Source organism: Myotis myotis, unplaced genomic scaffold (assembly GCF_014108235.1).
Source record: "Myotis myotis isolate mMyoMyo1 unplaced genomic scaffold, mMyoMyo1.p scaffold_m19_p_7, whole genome shotgun sequence".
Classification (NCBI taxonomy): Eukaryota; Metazoa; Chordata; class Mammalia; order Chiroptera; family Vespertilionidae; genus Myotis; species Myotis myotis.
Window position 1 is genome coordinate 92,167,423 of NW_023416379.1, and position 11,255 is coordinate 92,178,677.

The 11,255-nt window shown below is 59.4% G+C and overlaps 1 protein-coding gene across 1 annotated transcript; it reads right to left on the bottom strand.

The window, feature by feature from the left end:
* Positions 1 to 1,583: 1,583 nt before the first annotated feature.
* MAPK13 (mitogen-activated protein kinase 13) lies at positions 1,584 to 10,599 on the bottom strand. The gene is made up of 12 exons (XM_036317448.1): positions 10,370 to 10,599; positions 9,598 to 9,727; positions 8,409 to 8,467; positions 4,419 to 4,527; positions 4,252 to 4,281; positions 3,843 to 3,890; positions 3,608 to 3,722; positions 3,384 to 3,455; positions 2,734 to 2,813; positions 2,452 to 2,530; positions 2,164 to 2,337; positions 1,584 to 1,903 (listed from the first exon to the last, which is right to left on the bottom strand). Exons 1-12 carry the CDS (start codon positions 10,486 to 10,488, stop codon positions 1,824 to 1,826), a joined length of 1,095 nt encoding a protein of 364 aa, XP_036173341.1. The 5' UTR covers positions 10,489 to 10,599; the 3' UTR covers positions 1,584 to 1,823.
* Positions 10,600 to 11,255: the final 656 nt, after the last annotated feature.

An 11,255-nucleotide genomic window follows, 5' to 3' on the forward strand; every position in this document is an offset into this window, starting at 1 on the left:
TTTGTTAGTGATGGACTCGCTTCGGTCCCTCATTATTAACTGAAGTCTGTGGTTTACATGACGGCTCACTCTGTGTTGTACGTTCTATGGATTGTGACACGTGCGTCACGCCAGGTCCCCAGCATTAGTGCCACACAGAATAGCCTCGCGCCCCGACTGCCCTGTCTGCGCCCAGTTTTAACATCTGTAAGATGAGAGCGCAAGGCTCATCCAAACCCCTGAGCCTCCCCCTGCAGGTTCCTCATTTAGGCCTTTGACAAATTAAACGGCTCAGAAATCAGCTGTCTCTCTACATATGGCCTGATGCCTATCAGAATCACTAGGCTCAGGCTGAGGGGAAGGGGCCCGCATTCCAACAATCTAGGGCAGCGGATCTCAACCTGTGGGCCGCGACCCCTTTGGAGGTCGCACGACCCTTTCACAGGGGTTGCCTAAGACCATCGGAAAACACATATATAATTACATATTGTTTTTGTGACTAATCACTATGCTTTAATTATGTTCAATTTGTAACAATGAAATTGGGGGTCACCACCACATGAGGAACTGTATTAAAGGGTCGCGGCATTAGGAAGGTTGAGAACCACTGCTCTAGGGGCTCCACCCCAGGCTCCTAAATCCGAACCCCTGGGTGGGGCCCAGGAAGGTGCACAGGGAAGTTTGAGACCCGCTGGGCCCAGGGCAAGAACAACATAGCCAGCTCCTGACTGCGCATGGGGATTTGTCCTACCAGCTTCCCAAACCTGAGCAGAAGGGTCCCGGCCGTCGTCAGGTTAGGGCTGGGCAGAGACGGACATTCCCAATGGGGAGGCGCAGAGCAGTGCTCTGTAAAGCCTGGGAAAAGCCCGTTTCCGGCTCCCAGCTCCCAGTCAACAGGCCTGCTGGTCTCAGGTCTTGATTGCCTATCACCCCTGCCCCCCCCCCACACCCCCCAAATAGCCTGCATGCTGTGTCTCTCCAGCTGCGGCTGCGGCTCTCCAGCTGTGGCTGCCTCCACAACTTTCTTAACGTAGCAGCCGAGCATGTGGGCTCCAAGACGAACGCCCGCCCGGCGGGAAAGGGCCCTCCCTGGTGGCCATCTCGAGTGGCTGAATAGGGTTGCCCCACAGTCCTGTCTACCCAGAACTCAGGAAGTAACCTCACTTGGGAATGGGCTCTCTGCAGCTGCAATGAGGAAGGACTGAGATGCGATCACACGGGTGGACCCTACATGGGATAGCTGGTGTTCTTCTAAGAGGGGAGGACAGACAGACACAGGAGAAGGCCCCGTGAAGACAGAGGCAGGAAGTGGACGGAGGCGGCGACAAGCCAAGGGCACCAAAGATCCTGGGCGCCACCAGAGCTGGAAGAGGGGAGGAAGGATTCTCCCCGAGACCCTCCGTGTGGAGGGAGCACGGCCGCCACCTTGGTTTCAGACTTCAGAATCGCGACAGCACACGTTTCTGTTGCTCTGAGCAACCAGCCTGTGGCCATTTGTTACGGCAGCCCTAGAAGTGGACACGCCATCACGGATGCGGACCGACCCGCTCGGCCCACCCTCCTCGCCCCCCTGCAGGCGAGAAGAAAGGACCCCACACAGAGGCGACTGTCCCGACAGGCATTTAATGTGGCCGCCGCAGTCGAGCGATTTCCTCCAACCAACATCTCTCATTCTGCCTCGAACAGGCCTGTTTCCTACACAGGACGGGGCCCTCTGTCCTCTGCTTGGGAGGCGACACTCCACGAAGCATTCAGCAGTGACGGGTCAACACTGGTCCTGGGGCAGAGGCAGGAGGGGGCTCCGTGGTGGTCCCGGGCTCAGCCAGGGTCCGCCGGGCCCCTCTCTACAGCCTCATGCCGCTCCGGCGCCGCGAGTCCTTCCGGGCGATGGGGCTGAAGTTCACGATCTCCTTGTAGATGTGCTCTGAGAAAGGCAGGGTGGCTCAGGTGGGTGGGGGCTGAGGGAAGAAAGAGCCCGTCCCCGGTCCCCCGGTCCCCCGGTCCCCCGACCCGCAGACACAGCAGGGGGCAGTACGGCAGCCCGGGGAGGAGGAAATGCCCGCGGGAGGCAGTATCCCAGCTGAGGGCGGAGGCATGGTCTCCAGGGCCGGAGGCCAGACAGGAAAGCAGAGGCGAAGCACAGAGAGGCTGCGGCAGCGGGAGGGCCAGGGCCCCAGCGCTTACGCTTCCATTCGTCCACCGTTAGTTTCTCGTGCTCTAAGGAATCATCGAATTTCGGGGCCTCCGTCTCCTCCTCGGGGTCCCGGAAGGGTTCGAAGAAGGGGTGGGCGAGGGCCTGCGAGGCCGTCACGCGCTTGTCCACGTCCAGCTCCAGCATCTTCTCCAGCAGGTCTGCGGCTGCGGGGAGAGGAGCCTCGCACCCAGGCCTGGGGGAAGCCACGCCCCCCCTGCACCCTCCCCCCCCCGCCCCCCCCCACACACACACAGGTGCACAGGCCCAGCCCGACTCACCCTGGGGGCTGGCGCTGGGGAAGAGCTGAGAGAAGTCCTTCTTGGGGCTCTGCGGCAGGGACTGGATATAGGATTTGGCCTGAAGACAGAGAAGCATGAGTAACCCCCATGTCGCCCCGGCGCCCAGGCCTGGGGGAGAGCAGAGTCTAGAAAAGCCCAGCAGGGCTGCGGGCGCCGGGCAGTCCACAGCGGATGAAGGCAAAGCGCCTGCCCCGGCAGCGGAGCCCAGGGAAGCCCTCCTCCCAAAGGCCCGCCCTGCCCGCCCCGCCCACTGCCACTCACCGCTTTGTCCTTCAGCTTCTGCACAAACTCTGGGCCTGGCACCCCGGTCACCTTCAGGATCTGGGTCAGCTGGTCCAGGTCTCGGCAGCAGGTTAAGGCTCAGCCTCACTCGCTATTGGCGGATCTGGAGCTGCCCTTCCCGCCGGCCCTCCAGCACCCCCACCCGCCCTGCGGCAGCCACCCCGGCTCCAGGCGCCTCCCCGCCTCCTGCCTCCTCCTGCTTGGGGACAGGAGGTTCATCCTCAGGACTCAGGTCTCGGGAAGGCTCCCCCCTCCACCGCCCACCAGGCCAGGGTAAGGGCCCTCCCACAAGTGCTGCTGCCCTGCTGCTCTGGCCCTCATGCCACCGGGTCACCAGGCCCCTGTCGTCTCCCACCCTCTCACTCTGCGTTGGCAGGTAGACCGCCCCCTCTCATCAAGGCCTGCCCGGCACACGGCCTCCGCGAGTGTGTGGGGCCAACATGTGAAGAATGTCCTGCGTCCTGGTGGAGAGACGGGGCTGCCTTTCACCGTTTCCCCACCTGCACTTTAAGACTGTTCTACAGTGAGCACGTGTCCCTTTCACACGAAGGAAAACAGACGTAAGGAAGAAAGTGCCTGTTGAAGGGATGGACCCCTGGATGGAGGCTGGCCTTCCCAGCAAAGGATACAATCCTTCCCCTTGAACAGCGTTTTCCCCGTCAGCATCTCCGCCATGATGCAGCCCACAGACCAGATGTCCACTGTAGGGGGGGAGGGAGCGTCACCTGCACCGCTGACCACGGCCCGCGGGCAGCCAGCCCAGAGTCACCAAGATGGCCTCGGGGAGCCGCGAGAGGCCCCGGCCCCAGCCCCAGGCCCCCCAGCCCCAGGCCCCCGGCCGCTGACCACTGACCAGTCTGGTTGTAGTGCATCCAGCTGAGGATCACCTCGGGGGCCCGGTACCAGCGCGTCACCACGTAGCCAGTCATCTCGGCGTCTGCATGCCGCGCCAGCCCAAAATCCAAGATCTGTGACTCGGGGGACACGGGGAAGGAGCTCGCTGAGGAGGGGAGCTCTCGGAGCAGCTTTGGGGGGCTTCCGCGGGAGAGGGGCCCACCCGACCCCGGCCGCCTGCCTGGGCCCCTCACCTTCAGCTCGCAGTCCTCGTTCACAGCGAGGTTGCCTGGCTTCAGGTCCTAGAGGAGAGGAGAGACCGAGCACCAGGCGAGAGGCGGATGGGAGCTGGTCCCGTCTCCAGGCCCGGCGAGCGGCCGCCCTGCAGGGTTCGGCCTCGTGTGTCCACTGAGGCCGGCAGCTCCGAGGTGCTCCCCAAACACCAGCTCGGGCTGGCTTTGCTCGCGGGGTTTCCCCCGGAGGTCCCCAGAGCACAGCCACTCTGCTGCCTGGCCTCCTAGACCAAGGCTGGGCCTGAAAACCCACATCCCACGTCCCCGAGGGAGGACCGTGCCCCGCCCGCCCGCCCCGCCCCCGTCCCCCCCCCCTCCCGGCTGTGGAGAGTCCCTGGGGTGGGCGGAGCGTAGCGGACCCAGCACTCACCCTGTGGATGACCCCAGCCGAGTGGATGTACTGTGGGGGGGGGAGAGAAGGTGGGTCCCGTCACTGCTTCACACCAGGCTCCCCAGCTCAGAAACCGTCCGCCCACAGGCCTGGCCTCCCCGCACCTCAGGTCCCACCCCCTCTGCCACCCTCCAGCTCCCCCGCACCTTTAGACCCTTAAGCATCTGATACACCAGGTACTGGATCTTGTCCTCACTGAACTCCATGCCCATGATCTTCTGCAGGTCCGTCTGCATGAAAGGCATCACCAGGTAGCTGCAAGGCACGAGGGCTTCTGTACATGCCCAGTCTCACCTGGCCCAGGTCTGAGCTCAGAGGGGGGTGGGGAGGGGCTGGGGCAAAACAGGGGCCTTAGCGATGCCCTCCAAGTGTGAGCAGAACCGCCCAACCACAGACAGCCAGACCCACCCCACCCCACCCCCGCCCCCACCCCTGCCCCCCACCCCCCCCACCTCACGGGCCTCCTGGCTCCGTGCTGGCCGCTGGCTGCCCAGCTGGCAGAGCTCAGGGTGAGCATCTCAGCTGGAGCGCGCTCAGGAAAACCAAAGGGAGCTGGGTTCCCTCTCTTCAAAGGTGCCCTCGCCTCGCCTCCTCCACGCCCCATAGAAGCCAGAGCTGTGCGTTAGAAACATCGCCCAATATTTCCCTCTGCTTCTGTCCAAATCGTCTCTCGCCCAGAGGGTCACGCCTGGCTGCGATGGCTCTAGGAACAACCCAAAAGTCTCCCTGCCAAGGAGGGAACAAGAAAACAATTCGCAGGAGGCGGAAGAAGGAAGGAGGAGGTGGCTAGGCCACTGCGCCCTTTAAGGAATTGCAAAACAGACCGAGGTCAGCAAAATAACTGTTACTCACATAGTAACAGCAAAGCCCAGAACAAAAAATGATACAGATCGAAAAAGGAACATTGGGGGGGAGGGGCCACAAGATGTGGTGGAGGCCACCTGGTGAACCTGTGACTTTCTGCAGCTTCTGCCCGACCACACCTCCCTCCTGCTGGCCTGCTCCTCACCCGCCCCTCCCGCCTTTGTCCTTCACTTCAGCGGAGACCCTGTTCTTTCTTCTTGGCCCACAAACTCGCTGAAGTCTCACTGTGCTGGAACTACCTTCCCTTGACCTTGTTTCTTAAGTAACTGCCCCTTCTCTCTCTTTCTCTCCCAGCAAACTTCTAGAAAGAGGGGTCCATGCCTCTTGACCCCTCTGCCTTCGATTCCAGGCCTCCAACAAGCTGTTGTCTGCTCTCCCTGCACCACTGAGGCTGCTCTGATCAAGGTCCCTAATATGCGCCCCCCACCCCGCTCCCTCCCTTCCTATTTGACCTCTTGCAAAGTCTGACTCCCCCTCAAGATTCTCTGCCGGGGGGAAAAAAAAAAAAAAAGATGCTCTGCCAACGTCGTCGTCCCCCCCCCCCCCCCCCCCATCAGGTGCTCTCAGCGCGTCCTCTTGGGCCTCAGTGATGCTACCGTCATCAACAGCGTCGTGCAGGCTCTGCACTGTCCGGCCTGGCCTCGGCTCTCACCCCTGGGTGATTATTCCAATACAGATCCACGCTCCCAGCCCAGATGTATTTGCAGCTTCTGAGTAAACACTTGAATGTGCACAGGCTCTTCGAGAGTAAAGTGTCCCAGATGGAGTTCAGTATCTTTCTCCCACAACCTGTTCTTCCTCCCCCTTGTATGCCAAGCGGGAATGTGGCACGCCCTGACCTACGCCACCCTCCCAGCCACTGCATCCCAAGGGGCTCAGGTCTGCTCTCGGCATCCATCACCTCTACTCTATGTAGATCAAGGTCTGGGTCTTGAACTCTCCCCTCCAGCTCCCACCTCCCAGAGCTGGTCCCTGCCCCTTTCTCGCTGCCACCAGAGTATATCCCCCCAAATCCGGTCTCACTTCCCTGCTCAAAACCTCCATGGTCTTGAAGATGTCTGTGGGGTTAAGAAAACAGGACAGATGCACGCAAAAAAGAAAGAAGGAAGGAAGGATTAAAGGAAGGAAGGGAGAGAGGGAGAGAGGGAGGAGGGAAGAGGAAAGAAAAAGGAAAGAATTAGATCACATTCTTACACCATATACAAGAATAACTCAAAATGATTAAAAACTTAAATGTAAGACCTGAAACCATAAAACTCTTAGAAGAAAACATAAGCAGTAATGCTCTGACACTGCTCTTAGTAGTATTTGAAATATGTATCTCAGGCTTATATACTGGCATACAAGGGGGAGGAAGAACAGGTTGTGGGAGAAAGATACTGAACTCCGTCTGGGACACTTTACTCTCGAAGAGCCTGTGCACATTCAAGTGTTTACTCAGAAGCTGCAAATAAATCTGGGCTACCTGGGAAGGGAAACAAACAAACAAACAAACAAAAATGAGACTACAGCAAACTAAAAAGTTTGCACAGCAAAGGAAACCAACAAAACTGAAAGAAAAACAGCCTACTGAATAGGAAAAGATATTTGCCAACGATACATGCAATATGGGGTTAATATCTAAAATAGATAAGGAATTCATATAATTTAACACCATAAAAACAAACAATCCACTTAGAAAATGGGCAGAGGACTTGAATAGACACTTCTCCAAAGAGGACATACAAATGGCCAAGAGACTTATGAAAAGATGCTCTGTCACTACCCGTCAGAGAGATGCCAATTAAAACCACAGTGAGATACACCTCACACCTGTCAGAATGGCTCCCATCAATAAATCAACAAATGGCACGTGTCGGTGAGGATGCGGGGAATAGGAACCTCATGCAGTGGGGGAGGGGAGTACTGCAAACTGGTGCAGCCGCTACGGAAAGCAGTGTGGGGGTGCCTCAAAAAAAGTAAAAATAGAACTACCTTATGACCCTGCAAGTCCACTTCCGGGTTTTTATCCAAAGAAATCCCAACACGAATTCAAAAAGATGCACGCACCCCTCTGCTCATTGCAGCACTATTTACAACAGCCAAGACGTGGAAACAGCCTAAGTGCCCATCAACAGAGGACTGGGGGGGGGGGGGGGGGCTGTGGTGCCTGTATACAGTGGAACATTACTCTGTCACAAAAGAGAATGAAACCTTACCGCCTGCGATAACATGATGGACCAGAGAGTATTATGCTAAGTGAAATAAGTCAAACAGAGAAAGGCAAGTACCATATCACCTCACTAAATAACAGCAACAGAAAACCAGAAAGACTCACAGATACAGAGAACAGACTGATGGCTGCCAGAGGGGAGGGGGGCTGGGTGGCTGAAGGGAGTAAAAAGTACAAATTGGTAGTTACAAAATAGTTATGGGGATGTAAAGTACAGTACAGGAAATATAGTCGATAATATTGCAGTAACTATGCACAGTGCCAGATGGGTACTGGAAATATCGGGGGGGGGGGGCACTTTGTGAAGTTTATGATTAGCTAACCACTATGCTGTCCACCTGAAATTAATACAAAATAATACTGCATGTAAATTATAATTGCAAAATAAAATTTTAAAAAGATAAAATGTTACCTCCTTAAAAAAAAAAACAACACCCACTCCATTCAAAATTATTGCATTACATTCACAACAAAAGCATGCTAACAAAGAGGTCTTCAGAGCATTCGAAATAGGACTGAAAAAAACACACAAAACAACCTTCTCAAAGGTTTCTGAAGTTTAGACCAGCCACTGCACTAGCCAAGCCATGCGTTTAGCAATGAAATGTTTTGGTTCTGTCAACCCCCGTTAGCCAAGCAGCCCAGGCTTCCCGATCCTTGCTTCATGCTAGAAGGAGCCTCAAGGGCCGGCCCCATATCTGGGGCCCCAGGGAATGCCCGGGGGAGCTGGTGCCAGCCCTGTGAGGACTGGCAATGGTGTCCTGGTGGTGTTAAAGCTGAGTAACAAGCAAAGCAGCTGGCAGACAGCTCCGAGCCAAGCGCGCACCCCACAAAGCCCCTCCCACCTCTTCCTGCCCGCCTTTCCCTCCGCCCTTGGCTGGAAGGATCTCCCCAGAGAGAACCACACCTCCACTGCGAGGCACAGGGAATGCCAGGCAGGAAGGCCCCTCCCCCCCCCCCCCCCGCCCCCCGGAAGAGAATCTGAAGCCCCCACTCCCCCAACGTGCTCCGCAGTGGGAGTAAGGACTGCAGTTCCCTGGGACTCAGTGCGGCCACTCACAAGTCATGGAAGCTGCGCAGGGAGGACGCTGGGGTGAAGACATCCAGGAGCCCGATGACCTGGGGGAAGGTGGCCAGTGAGGGCCGGGCGGCCTGAGCCCTCTCACCACAACCCCTGCCCCGGGCCGCCAGGCACGGGACCATCCACCCCTTCCTCACACACCACCTCCAGCAGGAGGCAGTGCCCCCGTCCTTGGAAGAAGTTAAGGGGTGGAGGCGGAAGAGGAAACCCCTTAATGGGGGTGAGGTGGGGGGTTGGGGGGGCAGTGATGGAGAGTCAGGCTGGGAGACAGAGAGGTGGATACTCCTTGCTCACTGCCCCCACGTGTGATGTTCAGGGCAGGCAGCACAAAACCACCCTCCCAGCGAGCAGGAACCCACGCATGGCGGAGGGAATCCAGGAAGGAACAGGGAAGGGGCCTGCCAGCCAGCAGGCTTCCTGCCCTTGACCTTGGGTCTCCTGACACTTCGATTCTTGCCTCCAAAGGGCTGGTTCAGCGCCAAGGGCAAGATCACTCTGGCTGGAGGCCTCGGGGAAGAGGAAGGGGCTGGAGCTGTTATTTTAATGTCTGCGTTCCAATCCAGGTGTCCAGAGCAAAGCCTGGCGGCAGACCCAAGGCTGGGCCACTCGGTTCCTAGCTGCTTCTATCAGACAGGGCAGCCTAATGCACTGAGGCCCGGAGCCAGGCTGCCCGCATTCAATCCCAGCTCTGCCACCCACTGACCATACACACAACCTGTGGATCTCTCGTGCCTCGGTTTCCCCATCTGTACATGGGAGTTAACAGTACTTATCTCACGTGATACTGTGAGCATTAAGCGAGTTGGTTTATGCAACGCTCTTAGAACGGAGCCTGGCACATACGTGCTCAATACTGTATGCACTGTTGTTGTTGTGAGGGTCACATACGCAAACATTCGCTTTCCTCTGTGCCCATCTCCTCCCCACCGGGCGGCAGGTCTGCACCTCAAAAGGTGGCTCTGCTCCACTGCCACACCCCCTTACACCCTCCTGGGAAGTAGGCCGGGCAGGTCCTGCACCCCATGTCCACAATGAGGCGAGTGGCCAGGATCAGAGCGGCAGGAGGAGGTCCCCTCCCCGGGCCCTGGCCTGAGCTCTGGGCGGCCTGGGCAGGTCCCCTCCCGGTGGGCTGCACACACACACACACGCACCCCGCACCCCGGCCTACGTTCTCATGCTGCATGTGCTTCAGCAGCAGCAGCTCCCGATAGGCCCGCTTGGCGAAGATCTCCGACTGGAAGGGCCGGCTCAGCTTCTTGATGGCCACCTTCTCCCCTGACCGCTTGTCGATGGCGGAGCTGCGGGGCACAGACAGGTCAGCAGGCAGCGCCTCCCCCCTGGGCCGCGCCGCTCCGATCCTGGGTGGCATCTCCCAGGCCACCCTCGCCCGCCCCCCGCAGGCCCGCTTGGGAGACACGGATGCCCTGGTCGGAGGGTGCGGGGGCCGGAGGGGGCGCCGCAGACACCAGAGGTCAGAGCAGGACCCACACAGTTACCACCAGCGGACCCGGGGCCGCGGAGGTCTCCCCACCACCTGGCGAGTCACTTCTGCGGGTCTCGGTGCTCCCGTTCGCAACCATGGGGTTCACCCGGAAGAACTCCGGGGTCCCTAATACCTTCAAGTCCTGGGGAACCAGACTCGGTCCTAGTTCACCCCACAGAGCCCCACAAGCCAGGAGCGAGAGATGGCGCCGGGTGCCCCGGGCCTGGAGGCCGGGTGGTGGGCGCGCGTCCCGGGAGCGCAGAGGGGAGGGGACACCGAGGCGGGTCCGGGAGCGCAGAGAGGTGCCTCGGCGCGGCCGGGCCGGTCGGGAGGCTCCCCGAGTCCTGGGCGATCGCCGGTCGTCGGTCCGCCCCGACGTCCCCTGCCCCCCGCGTCCCCCGCGTCCCCCGCGTCCCCGCGCCCCCCGCGCCCCCCAGCGGCGCGCGGCCAGGCTCACCACACGGCGCCATACGCCCCGCTGCCGACGTGCGCCGGCGCCAGGTAGGTCTTGGGCAGCTCCCAGGCGGTCTTGTTGACGTCCTGCTTGTAGAAGCCCTTTTTCCGGGTGAGGCTCATCCCGCGCACCCAACGCACCCAGCTCGGCGGCCCCAGCGTGGCGGTTGCGTTCTCGCCCGCGGGGCTCCCGGCACCGGCCCGTGTCCCGGTCCCGGCCGCGCCCACCTGCGCCGCCCGCTCCTCCCCCGCGCGAGGCGGGGCCGGCCCGCGGCGCGTCCCACCTGCCGGCGCCCAGGTGCCCGCCGTCGCGCCCGGGCCTGCCCGCGGCCCACAGCCGCCCAGCGGGGGGCAGGCGCCGGCCCTGCAGGACGGGGTGCTTCCGGCGGTGCCAGCGCAGGGCTGGCCTCCTGGACCAGGGGTCCCGCGTCGCACCCCGGCGGGAAGACCGGGCCCCCCAGCTCTCTGCAGCCCGGACTCTGCGGGAAGATCTCCCGGTGACATTGAAGACAGTTTTGGAAAAACAAAACCAAACCCCAGAATCTTCTGATGATGGAATGTTTCAAACATACAAAAATAGGCTAAATAGACCAGTGCTTCTCACACTGGACTGTGAATACGAATCCCCTGGGAATTTTACTTAATAAAAGACAGTTTCTGGCTCAGACGGTCTGGGGCGGAGCCAAGATTCTGCATTTCTAACTGGCTCCAGGCTCAGAGGGTCTCTGGGCCACACCGGTGGTGAGGGTCCATGACCCAAATCCTCAGCTACAACAACTACATAGACTCCTTGTCACTTTCATTCCATCTACATCCCTCCTCCCTCATTATTTTGAAACAAAATCAGGTGTCATCATTTCAGCCATAAATATTTTTGTATCTCTAAAAGA